Raw genomic sequence first — 14,854 nt, 5'->3', positions numbered from 1 at the left:
GCGCAAGTTGGGGTTAATGTAGGTGCTAAAAGCGTAAACGGAAAACAATGAAACTTGTCGTGTTGGCTAGCACGCAGTGGTGATTGCACTCGGTCAGTTGTGCTTGGAGGATCGAGCACCGTGAAGACATCAGTCGCAACCATCTCAATAATTTTGTGCAACTTTGCAGCTGATGATAGTGCATATTCCAGTTGGCAGCCACTCGCACCTTGGGCTAGGAAAAATAGCGCTGAACAATCTTTACTGTTAGAAGTGGCTAAATCATTTTGCATTGAACATTTGTAGGGACTGGACATCACCCAAAGGGCGACACGGAGCCCTTGACACCCACCGCCATCTTCGGCAGATGTGTGCAAATCTGGGTCAGTCTCCACAAGCCAGTACATTCCTGGCTGGGGCGCGCTCCTCTCTTTTCAGCGCCAATGGAGCATATTAGTTGCCCATTTTGGGTTTAAAGCAAAGTGCGAGATTGTACAGTAATTCTGCCACATGTGAAGGTGAATGAAGAAGGATTTGTTTGGTTGAACTCGCGTGTGGGAAGGCAAATAAAGGCCGTATGGGCATGACGCCCAGAAGAGAAACACTTGTACAGCCTGCCTGGGCACACAACTCTCTCAAGATCTGCATGTTGTACTTCAAACGAAAACTTCATTTATATTTTTCAACTCTTCAAAAGAGGAGGTTATGTTTGCAAGTATATCAGACGTTGCACTATGTTTCTGCGCGGGGTATTCCATATATGTGAGTGCACTTGCAACTGCAGAACTACTAAGTGGACCACATGGGTGCTACGTATCCGTCTTTGATCCAAATGTGATGCTCCATACATGTAACAGTATGAAAGTCACATTTTTTTGTGTATAGCACAAGCGCTGACGTTAATAAGTGCCCCCTCCTCCAAGAAACGTTATGGACTTCCAGGTGTAGCCCAGCACGCCAGCTGTATACAAACAAGCCCCGAAAAAAGAAACTTTTCGCAACAAGGCTATCTAAAAATTCCAGCGGGCGAGGAGGGGGAGGGGGGAGGGGGGAGGTAAGGAGAACATCTAATAGGCATATTGGAATAAATTACAGAATGTTCATATTCGGTGATTTTTTTTTCTCTGTATGCTAACACATCCGGCATGAAGCAGCTTTGCAGCAAAAGTGACAGAGAGAGAGAGAGAAACTTTATTAATAAAGTTTGCCAGCTGTGTTGCTTAGTCGTCGGCCGTGAGCCCTTGGGCTCTGGCAGCGTACTCAGCCAGCGGGATGGCCCAGAGTTGATCTTCTGGGCAGCAGCTGAGCAGCGCGGTCTCCCACTGGTCACTGTTAGTGATTGTGCAGCCATTTGTGATTGCTTGCGGACACTGCCATAGCATGTGCGCCAGGTCCACTCATTCCTGACATCTATGACACTGGGGGGAGTACAGCCCTGGGTAGCAATAGCTATACACAGGTGGGTTTGGATACGAGTGGGTCTGTAGGAGTGGTGAGACCACCGAATGCCGCTTACTGAGGGATGGGTGCGCGGGTGAGAAGCGGGCCCGGCCTAAACCATAATGACCGGTAATGTCACTGGACGACAATAGCCTGTCCCGGTCTGACATGGGGACGAGTTCCGAATCGGAGGTGCCGTCTGCTCGGTCGGTAAAGCCTCAAGCGGCTTCAAGCGCACACTTGTTCCCTGCAAGACCGGAGTGGGCGGCTGTCCAAATTAAGTTCACCTTTCCTGTCCTGTTTCCCTGAGGACAGCCCTCACTGGTTTGGAGTGACTGCAATCACAACAGATGGGACAAAGTTTCTCCTTCTTCCCACCTAGTGGAACGAGAAAATTTCGTCCTGCATTCATACATTTCCAGCTTTTATTGCTGCACGTCATATCTATTTTTTCTCAGCTTTTCAGTGGCTCAGACAACAATTTCATAGTTTCTTTTGCAAGAAGAAGCAGTGGTTTTATGCTATCCAATAGCTGATGAAACATCCCATGTTGTTGTATGTATTTAATACGGCGGTATAAGCACATGAAATAGTAAATGAAGCAGTGTGGAACCACGGGGTGATAAACTACGCTGTTATAGCTGCGTTTGGGGGCCCTCATTGTGAACAAATTTAATGCGCATTTACAGCATGCGAATCAGTCTGCTGACCAGCCCGCAACAAGCTGCTCGTACATCACAGCCGCGTGTAATCCGCTCACTTACTGCAGACTTTTCAAGATGCAGTAACCACGGCTTCAAATCTGAAAAAAAAAGAAGAGGGAGAGAAGAAGAAGAAGAATCTGCTGGAGAATACAAACCCTTGAACACGGATCTTCCCAGCTGTGTCAATATACGGCACGGCAGCAAGGCGACAGCAATCTATCAACGTCGTGTTTTATTTGGAGGCTTCTCCCTACTATATAGCATCTCTGCATGACTTCGTTGCAGTATGTAGTAGATATGCACGCAAATAACGTTATGGCACGTGTTTTTGCGCAGGTGCGTTCATGATGGGCGTTGAAGGCACGGAGTGACCGACCCAGAGTTGCACAGGCCTGCCACATCTGGCGCTGCGCTTGCCTGGCAAGCTTGGCTGTCTGGAGCCTGTACGCTGCTACTGATGATCGAGTCCCACTGGTGAAGGTCTTGGCTCTGATTCTTCTGTGGAGTGTTCATTTCGCATGACTATGTGCTAATCGTAATCGTAAAGCGTCCCATGGCTCTCTAAGGTCAACTTTTAAGGTTGAAACTTCAGCAGCCGCAGCCACAAAGGCTCCACTACAATAAAACCAGAACTGCGCCCTTTACACTAATTAACTTAGAAGTGAGCAGGACAGTCATTTGAATTCTATGGGTATACCATTAACTATGTCAAAAATAAACACCTGGTATAGCAGTGTAGCAAGCAGTAAGATGGTGATTTTCTTGAAATTTATGTTTTCTCCCTCTGGAATCAATCAATTCCACCAAATTGTAATCTTGAGATTGCATTAAGCATACAACGGGGGCTGGCAGTTTGAAGGTGATGCGAGTTTCCCGGTGACCTGTTTGTTAGAGGCGCCATTAGGACAAAACACAAGTTAGGTTCCTTCGAAAGATTGCCTCAATAGAATCATACTGACGCCACTTTTAATGCACACTTCGCTCGAATAAGCTACATAAAGAGGAAAAAACAGAATGGCCATGCGACCCACTAGCTCATTTCCCGCAACAGAACCTGTGGTGTCATATGAGCCCAGCTGTGCAATTGCCGGCTGAGGCCGGCAAAAGCAAACGTAAATTAGGCACGGCTTATAGGCTTTCCGAACGAACTATTTGCACTTAAGTGTAATGCATATTCATTTTACAGCAGTAAGAATGGTGCGGTAAACAGCGAATGAAAACGCACGTAAGCATAGAAGTACCGATGTGCACTGTTGTTGGTACTGGGCGCACTATGCTTGTTTTATCTGCACAGCACTCCGCCGATTTGAAGTTGTTTTACAGTTCACTGGCCGATTGGCGTAAGCGGCGTTGTCTTACGTGACCCTGTTTGTCGAGGATGCCCCATGTTTCACAAAACGATCACTTTCTACAGTAACAAAAACAATCCAAATGCAAATACACCCAAACACAAAGCAACGGCGGACAATGGTTCGTGGATGACTATAGTAGCGCCGTCTGGGAGGGCTGACGGCAAGCAAGGCTGCAAACCCGAATAGCACGTGCGTATGACTTCATTGCTGACATTACGGAAACACACGATTTGGCGGTAGAATGAAACTTTAAACCTAAATTGATTAATTTCTCGGTGAATACGGCATCATTTGCTGCCTGCCGGACAAAGGCGGGGGAGCACTATAAAACACGAAATCTTTTGAATAAAACAAGCTTGTATTCTGTCTTCATGGCTCCTTTAAGGGACAGCGTAGAAACCCAGCAAGTTGGTTTCAAATGAAAGTTACGCCTTCCCGTAGACATTTTAGCGTTGATTGGTTGCCAAAAATGCCTTAATTGCTGAGAAATCACTTATCAAACGTGACACAAGCAGCGAGTGCCGTCGCTGTTTTGCATCACGATAAACAGGAAAGCTACTAGCAAGGAAGCGGTGATGTATAGCAATATAGAAGCAACCAAATACAACGCCACTACCTACCAAGCAGATTGGTCCGTTTTGGTCAAATCAATTGTGCTTTTCCGAACTCCCACGTCCTTTACGGACTTGGACCGTTAAGCAAAATGTTCCTTCATAGGACCCACGATCAGTTCAGTATTGATGCTTTGCTGAAGAAAAACACATTGTACTTTCGAGGCCCCGCGAATGGCAACATCGAACCAACTGTTCATGCATAGGTCGCACGCTTCCTCGAAAAGCAATACTGGCGCCCCAAGTACGGACGAGTGGTGCCAACCAGCAGCAGCTAGGGAAGACACTGAACTCACGCGACGGTTTAACCCCTTGGGGTGCAAGTTGCACGGTATAGTCAGTGGCAACAGGTCCTGTCTTCACGTTTCCAGTAATTTCCCCCTTATTTTAGGAAATGTTTGTGTTCTCGGTGAACTAATCTATCGAGCGAGAGTAACTTGTATTTTGGCTTCAGTGTTTGTTTAATGAATCAGAGGCTGTGGACCAAAGAGCAACACCCAAAGGAGGTAGTGAGATTGTAACACGTGGGCAATCTGCTACCGTGCCTGTGCCTTACATCCCATGCCAGAAGGGATACCAGGGAAGAGCGACATGATTACCGCATGCCGCCAGCGTAAACTGTAGCCAATGAGCAGTGGGAATGAACGAGCGAGATCATCCCTGTCCTGTTCAGTCATTGCCAGCGCTACGTGACTCTAAACAAACTGTCCAGTGCTTTGTGTCTAGAACAGGTGGCGTCTATTACTGACAAGAAGTCTAAAGTGATAGGGAAAAAAGGATTCCTGACAAGCCAAACTTTGTGTCTTGCGCAGCATTAAAAAGTGGCGAGCTCAAAGGCCTGCTGCTGCTGTTGAAGGGCTGGGCGCTTTCTTGTGGTTGGAAACCAAAACACTGAAAAGGAACGAATAACAAACGAATGTGACAACAGGGACTGGCTTGTGATAATGGGAGGTTCTTTTAATCACCTGCTTTGTACGGGGCAGTGGGAAAATAGTGTACACGTGTAACAACGCAACAGCTGTTTATTATGCATCTCGAAACACCATTAAAGTTGTTTTTTTTTTCTTGTGGTGAACGGATGAGTGCTGCCTTGACCTAACTTTGCTGGTATTGGTGAGAACAGGCAACCAGTAGCCGGATTTAAGTTCTTGATGCTGACATGCAGGCAGTCTCAGACTTTTTTTTGCCGGAAATCAGATGTGGCTAAAATCTGCATGTCCAGCAGCATGCTTTCGTGATGCTCATGCCTTCCCATTTTTATTATTAATATTTTTTTTACCGATACACCTAATGGTAGAAGAAGGGTACATGCTTCAAGCAACTTTGAGCAGCAAAACAAACATGCTACGCCCATAACAACGTAGCATGGCAGCTTTTGTAGTCGGGTCTGCTACACAATTAAGGCCATTTGCAACGCGTGCATGGTTCATAAGTTTTGGGTAAAAAGGGACCACGTTGAACTGTTTATCTTCTTAGAGAAGGTGTCACTGATTGGAAGCAAAACTAACAATTTGTCTTGGCCTTTTGTGTGATGGTTCCAACTTTTGCTGCTGCTGCTTGTGTATTGCTCTTCCAGAAGATGCTGGAAGATCGGGGCCGGTCCCCACAAGCCAGTACGTTCCTGGCTGGGGTGCGCTCCTCGCTTTTCAGTACCAATGGAGCATATTAGTCACCCCTTTTAGGTTTAAAACGAAGTACAGGATTGTACAGTAATTCTGCCACATGTGAAGGTGAATGGTTTTATGCTATTCAATAGCTGACGAAACGTTGCATACATTGTTATATGTATTTAATACGGTGATATAAGCACATGAAATAGTAAACGAAGCAGAGTAGAACCACAGGGTGATAAACTACGTTGTTATAGCTGCATTTGGGGGCCCTCATTGTGAACAAATTTAATGCGCATTTACCGCATGCGAATCAGCCCGCTGACCAGCCCGCAACAAGCTGCTCGTACATCACAGCCGCATGTAATCCACTGGCTTACTGCGGACTTTTCAAGATGCAGTAACCACGGCTTCAAATCTGAAAAAAAAGAAGAGAGAGAGAGAGAAGAAGAATCTGCAGGAGAATACAAACTCTTGAACACCATCTTCCCAGCTGTGTCAATATACGGCACGGCAGCAAGGCGACAGCAATCTATCAACGTCGCGTTTTATTTGGAGGCTCTGCATGACTTCTCTGCATGACATCTCTGCATGACTTCGTTGCAGTATGTAGTAGATATGCACACAAATAACGTTATGGCGCGTGCTTTTGCGCAGGTGTGTTCATGATGGGCGTTGAAGCACGAGGGACCAACCCAGAGTTGCGCGGGCCTGCCACATCTGGCGCTGCACTTGTCCGGCAAACTTGGCTGTCTGGAGCCTGTACGCTGCTACTGATGATCGAGTCCCACTGGTGAAGGTCTTGGCTCTGATTCATGAGTGATTCTCTTCTGTGGAGTGTTCATTTTGTGTGTGCTAATCATAGTCGTGAAGCGTGCCATGGCTCTCTGAGGTCAACTTTTAAGGTTGGAACATCAGCAACTGCAGCCACAGAGGCTCCACTAGGACAAAACCAGAACTGCGCCCTTTACACTAATTAACTTATAAGTGAGCAGGACAGCCATTTGAATTCTATGGGGATACCATTAACTGTGTCAAAAATAAATGTAGCAAGCAGTAAGATGGTGATTTTCTGAAATTTATGGTTTCTCCCCTGGAATCAATCTAATTCCACCAAATTTTAATCTTGCGATTGCGTTGGACATACACTAAGTGGCTGGTGATGCAAGCTTTCTGATGACGTGTTTGTTAAGGGGCACCAAAGGCAAAAGTTTCACCTTCCCATAGCCATTTTAGCGTTGATTGGTTGCCAAAAATGCCTTAATTGCTGAGAAATCGCTAATCAAATGCTGATGAAATGTGACGCAAACAGTGACTACAGTCGCTGTTTTGCATCACGATGAACCGGAAAGCTAGCGCAGCAGCGGTGATGTATAGCGGGATAGAAGCAACCAAATACAACGCTACTACGTACCGAGCGGTTTGGTCAATTTCGGTCAAACAATTGTGCTTTCCCGAACTCTTACGTCCTTTGCAGATCCGGACCACTAAGCAAGGTGTTTGTTGCGGGACCCGTATCAGGGACCCGCATTTTATTGAAGAAAAACACGTACTTTTGAGGCCCCACAAACGTTAACGTCGAACCAGCCACTGATGCGTAGGTCGCACGCTTCCTCGAAAAGTGGTACTGCCGCCCCAAGAGTGGCACCATCCAGCAACAGCTAGGAAAGACATTGCACGCAAGACGATTTAACTCCTTCCGGTGCTAGTTGCCCGGTATAATCAGCGGCAGCGGCTTTCGCTATTTTTTCCCTTATTTTAGTAAAAGCTGCGCATGAGGGTAGTATATGTTCGTGTTCTCAGTAAACTAATCTATCGATCTAGAGCAACTTGTATTTTGACTTCAGTGTCCCTTTAACGACTCAGTAGGGGAGCGAGTAAGATTGTGACACGTGCGCGATCTGCTACCTTGGCTGTGCCCTACATCCCAAGCCAGGAGAAATACCAGGGAAGAGCGACGTGATTACCGCATGCCGCCAGCGTAGACTGTAGCCAATAAACAGTGGGAATGAATGAGCGAGATCATCCCTGTCCTGTTCAATCATTCTCAATGCTACGTGACTCTAAACACACTGTCCAGTGCTTTCTGTCTAGAATAGTTGGTGTCTATGAAGTGACAAGAAGTGTAAAGTGATGGGGAAAAAAAGCATTCCTGACAAGCCAACCTTGTGTCTTGCGCAGCATTAAAAAGTGGCAAAGTTTAAGGCCTGCTGCTGCTGTTGAAGGGCTGGGCATTTTCTTGTCGTTGGAAACCAAAACACGGAAAAGTAACGAATAACAAACAAATGTGACAACAGGGGCTGGCTTGTGATAACGCGAGGTTCTTTTAATCACCTGCTTAAATCACCTCCTTAAATCACCTCCTTAATCACCTGCTTTTAATCACCTCCTAAAATTCCCTGCATCTAATAACGATTCCCTTTTCCCTTTTGGCCAAAATTACAGCCAAAAATTCCCCACGCAGAACATCACTGGTTTTGGGTAACAAGGGACCACGGTGAACTGTTTATGTGGTTAAAGAAGGTATTACTGGTTAGAAGCAAAACTAACAATTTGTCTTGGCCTTTTGTGTGATAGCTCCAACTTTTGCTGCTGCTTGTGTATTGCTCTTCCAGAGGACGCTACAGCACCAACAGTGAGTGTGGGACACACAGCATGTTCATCGACGCCAGGGCCGGCATCACGGCAACGGCCATGGAGGTAGTCCACGTCTGGAGTGCAATCTGCAGCCAGACGACGCAGGCGACTGTCACCATTCGCACCTTAGGTACTGCTCGCATTCCATTTCACAGCTTGGATGTACCCTATTTTCGTGTGTATACCCCGCACCAAAAATGGGAAAATTTCAGGGGTAGGGCGTTGGGCACAATGCGCGTTGGGCCATGATGCTCCTACAGCAGTAGTAGCGACTGTTATCCCCTTGACAGTGCTTATTTCGCTCACACAGCTCAACAATATACCAACCTGAAAAAATGTGTGCGGCAAGTCATCTAGTTATGCAGTCAGCTAGGTAAGTTCTTTTGCATAAACAAATGTGCAATGTTGCTTAAGTACTAGCTTTGCTCCATCTTTTTATGTATAAAATCTGCAGGAAATACGCAGGGATATGTTTTTTTTTATATTCGTCGACTGAAAGCGGGGGTTGGGGTTACATGCAGGGGCTCATTATACGCGCGAAATTACGGTATGTGAGCATCACTGGCTGATTTATATTTGCAGGTACCCAGTGTGCCCTGGGGCTGCCAGTCAACTCAAGCTCACAAACTTACGAGGAGTTTCCAGGTTGGTGTTCTTGGATTTTTTCTATTGTAGGAACACCTATGCGAGTGAACGCAGGAGCTATTGCCCCTAAAATTCTTAAAATTCCATGTTTCCCTGATGAAAACATTAAGCATTGCCACTTTTCGGTGACCACGTCTACTTATATACAAGAAACAGTGGCGCAACTCTGAGATCACTGATGCTGTCGGCTAAACAACCTGTTCAGCCATTGGCTGCCTTGCTGGGGAATTGCGCGAGTAGTTTCCAGCCGTCCTCTTGGGCGGCAGTACCTCCCTTTTGGGAAATGACTTGAACAACTTTGTTGGCGATCCCTCTTCATTATGTAGGACAGAAAAGTGGAAGAGAGAGAGAGAGAAAACATTTTATTGAGCATCTCCTTAGGTCAGAGGATACTCGTGGCCGCAGGCATGAGCCGAGCGGCGACGTCGGTAGCTCGGGTGACCAGGGTGGTTTGCACGCCTGGGTTCGGGCTACGCAGTGCCTCCTCCCACTGCTCCTCGGATGTGATTAGGGGAAAGCTATTTTGAGGGCAGGCCCACATTATGTGAGGTAGATTGGCTGGGGCGCCGCATAGGGGGCAATCAGGTGTGGGGTATATTGACGGGTGAATGTGCGTTAGCCTTGCTGGGTTTGGGAAGATGTTTGTTTGTAGGAGGCGCCAGATGTGTGCTTGCTCGTTAGTTAGGTTTTTTTCAGCCGGAAAGTAGACCCGGCGGCAGAGGCGGTAATGTTGCGTGATTTCATTGTAAGACACTAGTCTGTCCCTTGCAGATCTGGCTCCGTGGTTTGGATACAGGCTAGCTCCCGCCCGGATGGTGAGGCCTCGGGCCATTTCGTGAGCTGCCTCGTTTCCGTCGAAGCCAGAGTGCGCCGGTGTCCAGACCAGTTCTACGGGGGACAAGGGGGGATTTCGGTTCAAAATTTTGAGTGCTGCTTTGGAGATTAAGCCGGCAGCGAAATTTTGAATTGCGGTTTTAGAATCGGAGATTATTGTGGTTGGGGTGGGTTGCAGTGAAAGTGCTATGGCTATGGCCGCCTCTTCCGCTGTCTCAGGACTGAGGGTCTTGACAGTTCCGGTATCTAAAGGGGACCCCTCGGCGTTTACTGCGGCGATCGCGTAGGCCTCGTGGTGTCTATACTCAGCTGCATCAACATACACGACGTTGGGTTTGCTTTCAAATTTTGTCTGAAGAGCTCGAGCTCTTTTTTCCCTTCGCTCTACGTGGTGTAGGGGATGCATGTTTCTTGGGATTGGCCTAATGATCAGGTTTGCATGCGTGTCATGCAGTATCGGGAGTGCGCCAGTTTGTTTAGCAGGATGTTTGATACCTAAATTATGCCGGATGTGTACTCCTGTAGGGTTTTGGATAATCGGCCGTATTGATTTAACAAGTGGGCTTCAATAAGTTCTTCGGCTTTATTGTAAACTCCTAGTCCCTCGAGTCTGGCTGTGGAGGTGCACAGGGGCAGGTGCAATGCGGATTTATATATTTTTCTGATTAACTGGTTCAGTTTGTTCAGTTCTGCAGTGCTTGGGTTTAGATATGGTAAAGAATAATTTATTCTACTGATGACAAATGCTTGTACCAGCCTGATCCACTCATCTTCTTTTAAACCTGTGCATCTGTTTGAAATTCGGCGAATCAGACCGATTGTTTGGTTGATATGTCTCTCGATTGTCTGGAGGAATTTAGTGTTTACCCTGTTGTTCTGAATTTGGAGGCCCAGGATTTTTAGTGATGAGACCTCCGCAATGCGATTGTCGTTAATGTGTATTTTAATGTCGGGGTGTTGCTGTTTACCTCGTTTAGGGGGGATTAGAAGGAGTTCAGACTTATTTGGTGAACATGATAATCCTGCCTTCTTTGCTTCTTCTATTACCGCCTGTGAGGCCTTCTGCAGAGTCTCCTCTATGTATGCGTCACTACCACCTCTCATCCACAGAGTGATATCATCTGCATACAGACTAAATTTCAGGTCAGGGATCAGGCTTAGCTTTTTGGGAATGTTTAATATTGCCAGGTTAAAGAGGAGCGGGGAGAGCACTGCCCCTTGCGGTGTGCCCTTGTCTGAAAGTAAAATAGTGTTCGAGGTGACGCTTCCTATGTTAAGTACTGCAGTTCTGTTTGTAAGAAAGTTCCTGATGTAGTTGTATGTGCAAGTTCCTGGGTTAGTTGATTCTAGCCCTTCCATGATGGCAGCGTGGGTGACATTGTCGAAAGCCTTGGCAAGATCTAGTGCCAGGATTGCCGCCGTGTCTAGGCTATCTGAAGGGGTTATAATGTCATGAGATAGCTGGAGCAGAATATCTTGCGTAGACAGTCCGGACCTGAAGCCTATCATTGTGTGTGGGAGCTGCTGTGTATGTTGTATGTGCTGTGACAGTCTTGCTAGGATGATATGTTCCATTAGCTTTCCCAAGCATGAGGTTAACAAGATCGGTCTTAGGTGTTCGAGAGTTAAGGGTTTGCCCGGTTTCAGAATAAATACAACTTTCGCGTGTTTCCATGCCTGAGGGATGATGCCTTCTTTCCAACACTGATTGAAAAACTTCGTGATGTTACTAATCGACTCGTCATCTAGGTTTTTCAACATCTTGTTGGTTATTTGGTCTGGGCCAGGGGCCGACCCTGAGCGAAGTTTAATTATTCCTGCACGCACCTCTGCCTCCGTTATCTCCCTGTCCATCAGAGGATTTGGTAGCCCGCTATACTGGGGGAGGGATTTTGGAGTTCCAGAGGAGAGGTAGGTTCTTCTGACCTGTTCTATCAAGTCTCCGTCAGTGCCTGGGAAAGCCTGGATTATTTTAGTCAGCCTGTGTGTCTTTGGTCAGTTTTGCTGTGATCTGGGTCAATGAGATGTCTGAGGAGCTGCCATGTTTTTCTCATGCTCATGTTTCCTTTCATTTGATCGCAAATTTGGTCCCATTGATCTTGAGATAAGCGCGATGAATGCCTTTCTATGTCTTTATGAAGTTTAGATAGTCTAATTTTGAGTTTTCGGTTGCTTTTGTTTTTTCGCCATCTTCTTTGTATGCTTTTGTAGGCTTCCCACAGATGGTTAAGGTGTGGGTCGACAGCTTCAGATGGTATTTCCAGATCCAGGTTTCTTGTGGCGGCTTTTACATCTTTCAAAAGCTGTTCGACCCATTGATCTATGCCTGTTATATTCTCAATGCTATTTGGTTCATCGCTCGACTCGCGGATCTTTCGGAAGTCGTCCCAGTTTGTGAGAGTTTTCTGCCTAGGAACATGTGTGATTTTATGTGTTAGCGTCAGTACAGTCTGTATTATATAGTGGTCACCACCGAGAGATGTGTTTGTCACATTCCAAGTGGCTTTCCTTATGTGTAGTGTGAATGTGAGGTCAGGGGTGGAATCTCTCTGTACACTGTTGCCGATTCTGGTTGGCGTGTTAACTTCTGTTTCTAGCGTGAGGTGATGTATTTGTGCCTGATTCCAGAGGTCTCGTCCTTTAGGGTTGCACTTTGGGTACCCCCATGCCGTGTCATGTGCATTAAAGTCCCCCACTACGATGAGAGCATGAGGTCCAGCTTCTTGACGCACTAGTGAAAATAAGAGATTAAATTTATGGTCTGTAGCTTTCGGAGCACTGTATAAGTTGAGTGTGAAGAGTTTGGTTTCTCCTCTGTTTTTCGGTAGGATTGTTATAAAGTCATGGGGAATTTTCACGCTGTCAAATTTGGTTCTATGGGCGGGTACATTTCTGTTTACCAAGACTGCCGTTTTGGGATCGTCAGTGTTTTAGAAGGCTTTGTAGCCTGGCAACTTCACTACTGTGCCTGTTTCCTGTAGTGCTATTATTTCAGGAGGAGTTTCTAGGCTTTGTATATGCAATTGTAAACTACCCCTTTTCCGTTTGAATCCTCGGCAATTCCACTGCCAGACTCGCACGGTGCCGAGTTCTCTTTTAGAATTGTTGGCCATATTGGTTATCTATTTGGGGTGCCTGCGTTGCGGGGTTGCTTACTGTGCTTAAAAAACCCTGCATACAAGTGTGCAGCTCTCCTCGGAGGGATTCTACGGCAGCTTGCAAGGTTCCCATATTGTGATGTAATGTGCAGTAGTTTTTCTGTATTTCCTTCAACTCGCTATGGAACTCTGTTATGTGTTTCCTAGTCCATGAGGCGTTGCCTTCTAATATGGTGAACCTCCTTTCATGGTCACTTAGCTGGGCTGCTTCGGTATTCTCTGTCGCTGAGACTGTTTCAGTGGTTGCTCGCTTCTTAGCAGCCGGCGGAGCCGACCCTGATTCGTCGAGTTGTAAATTTTCAATTTGACTTCGGAGCGCTCTGTTCTCTTGTCTTAAAGGGGCCCTAAATAGGCTTCCGAAGGTCGCCATTTCAATCGCGCAATCGCTAGAGTACCCCTTCACGACAACGTGTACCAAATATTACACCTCTGCGTAAAGCAGGGGCCGCACAAACACGAAAAAAAGATTTCACTTTCTCTCCTGGCTCACCAACCATACCTTGCCGCCACACTTGCGCACTCTGACGCAGTTCTTTCCGGCTCTGACGCGCCTCTATGGCGCACGAGACACTGCCCAGTGCGGCGCCGCGAACGCGAACCACAGCGACAGCGCTCACCGTGCAACCGGAATCTGGTGGGCGGAGCATGCGCGTCGAGTGCTAAAAAAAAAAAAGCGCGCGCAGGGCTTGGCGCAGCCAATGACTGCACGTACATCAAGGAGGGTGATGGATTGCCCTGTTTCTCTCGGTGGTCTTGCGCCGGGTCGATGTCGTCGCGGCTTCCACAGTGCTTCGGAGGAGCTACTAGAGGATGAGAGCCCCAGGCCTTATGGGCGGCCCCTTTTAATGAGCGATAACTCGGCTAATACTTCACGAATTTAAACAATTTTTGCGGGATGACGTTCCTTGGATAGTACTCCAGTGACTGCGCACGCAAAATCGTAACATTTGGCAGCCTATTTAGGGCCCCTTTAAGGCCTGGTTTTCCTGCCTGAGCAGCATGATTTCGGCTCTGATGCTAGCTAGTTCTTTCGCTAGATCGGGGGGTAATGGGGATGGATTTTGTGGAGTTGAGGAGCAGCGAAAGGAAGCACCGGCAAAGCTTACCGACTTGTCGCCGCCCGGCTGCTTGTTTTGGGTTGCTTCCGGGGCCGTCCTCTTGGCAGAGATCCCCGTTCTGCTTGCGGGATTCTCTGCCGATTAGCTGAGGGGGATCTTGACTGGTATCGAGACTGGGACTTGGACCAGCTTCTTCTTGACTGGTGGCGGGTTTGTGATTTAGACGAGTTTCTTCTTCCGGTGGGAGTGTTTGATCGTTCTCTTCTTTCGAGGAGGGCTGGTCCGGTACGGGGGTCTTGTGCGCCAGAGGTGTCCTTCTTTCCCTCTGCGACGGCTTGAGCGTATGTTTGCTGTTTTCGTCGCGGCTGGAATCTCTTGGGACAGTCGGCGGAACCCGTGATGTGCTGTCCTTCGCACACCACACACTTGGGAACACAGTTATGTCATTCTACAGGGTCAGCTGATCCACACTTGGAACATCTGGCAGTGGGCGTTGAATTTGGGCACACATCTTGACGGTGCCCAGGCTGCCAGCATGCGATGCATGCTTCTGTCTTGCGTCTGAATGGCTTACACCGGTACGTGGCAGCCCGGTATCTGATCCAAAAGGGGACCTTGGTGCCGTGAAAAGGGATTTGTGCGTTGTTGGAGCTTCCGAGACGCCTAGCTTCCAAGATCTGCAAGTCAGGGTTGTACTCTACTATGCTGCTGGTAATTTCTTCCGGTGTGTCCTTTTCGGGGATGTTAAAAATGACACCCATGGCCGTGTTTGCTGGGGCAGAGACATGCGTGGCCATCTCATAGGATTTGTTCTTGACAGTGAGTG

At 47.4% G+C, this 14,854-nt stretch overlaps 1 protein-coding gene across 1 annotated transcript in view; it reads left to right on the top strand.

The window, feature by feature from the left end:
- Nucleotides 1-6,359: 6,359 nt before the first annotated feature.
- LOC144159772 (uncharacterized) overlaps nucleotides 6,360-14,854 on the top strand; it is a 60,324-nt gene continuing 51,829 nt past the window's right edge. The window contains exons 1-3 of the mRNA XM_077691463.1: nucleotides 6,360-6,489; nucleotides 8,312-8,463; nucleotides 8,916-8,978. Of these exons, the coding sequence (XP_077547589.1) occupies nucleotides 8,352-8,463; nucleotides 8,916-8,978 (175 nt within the window). The 5' untranslated portion in view covers nucleotides 6,360-6,489; nucleotides 8,312-8,351. The remainder of the gene's footprint in view (nucleotides 6,490-8,311; nucleotides 8,464-8,915; nucleotides 8,979-14,854) is intronic.

This window comes from Haemaphysalis longicornis, unplaced genomic scaffold (genome assembly GCF_048455015.1).
Source record: "Haemaphysalis longicornis isolate Haplotype H1 unplaced genomic scaffold, Haemaphysalis longicornis Haplotype H1 scaffold_10, whole genome shotgun sequence".
NCBI classification, from domain to species: domain Eukaryota; kingdom Metazoa; phylum Arthropoda; class Arachnida; order Ixodida; family Ixodidae; genus Haemaphysalis; species Haemaphysalis longicornis.
This window is presented reverse-complemented; position numbering and strand designations above follow the sequence as displayed.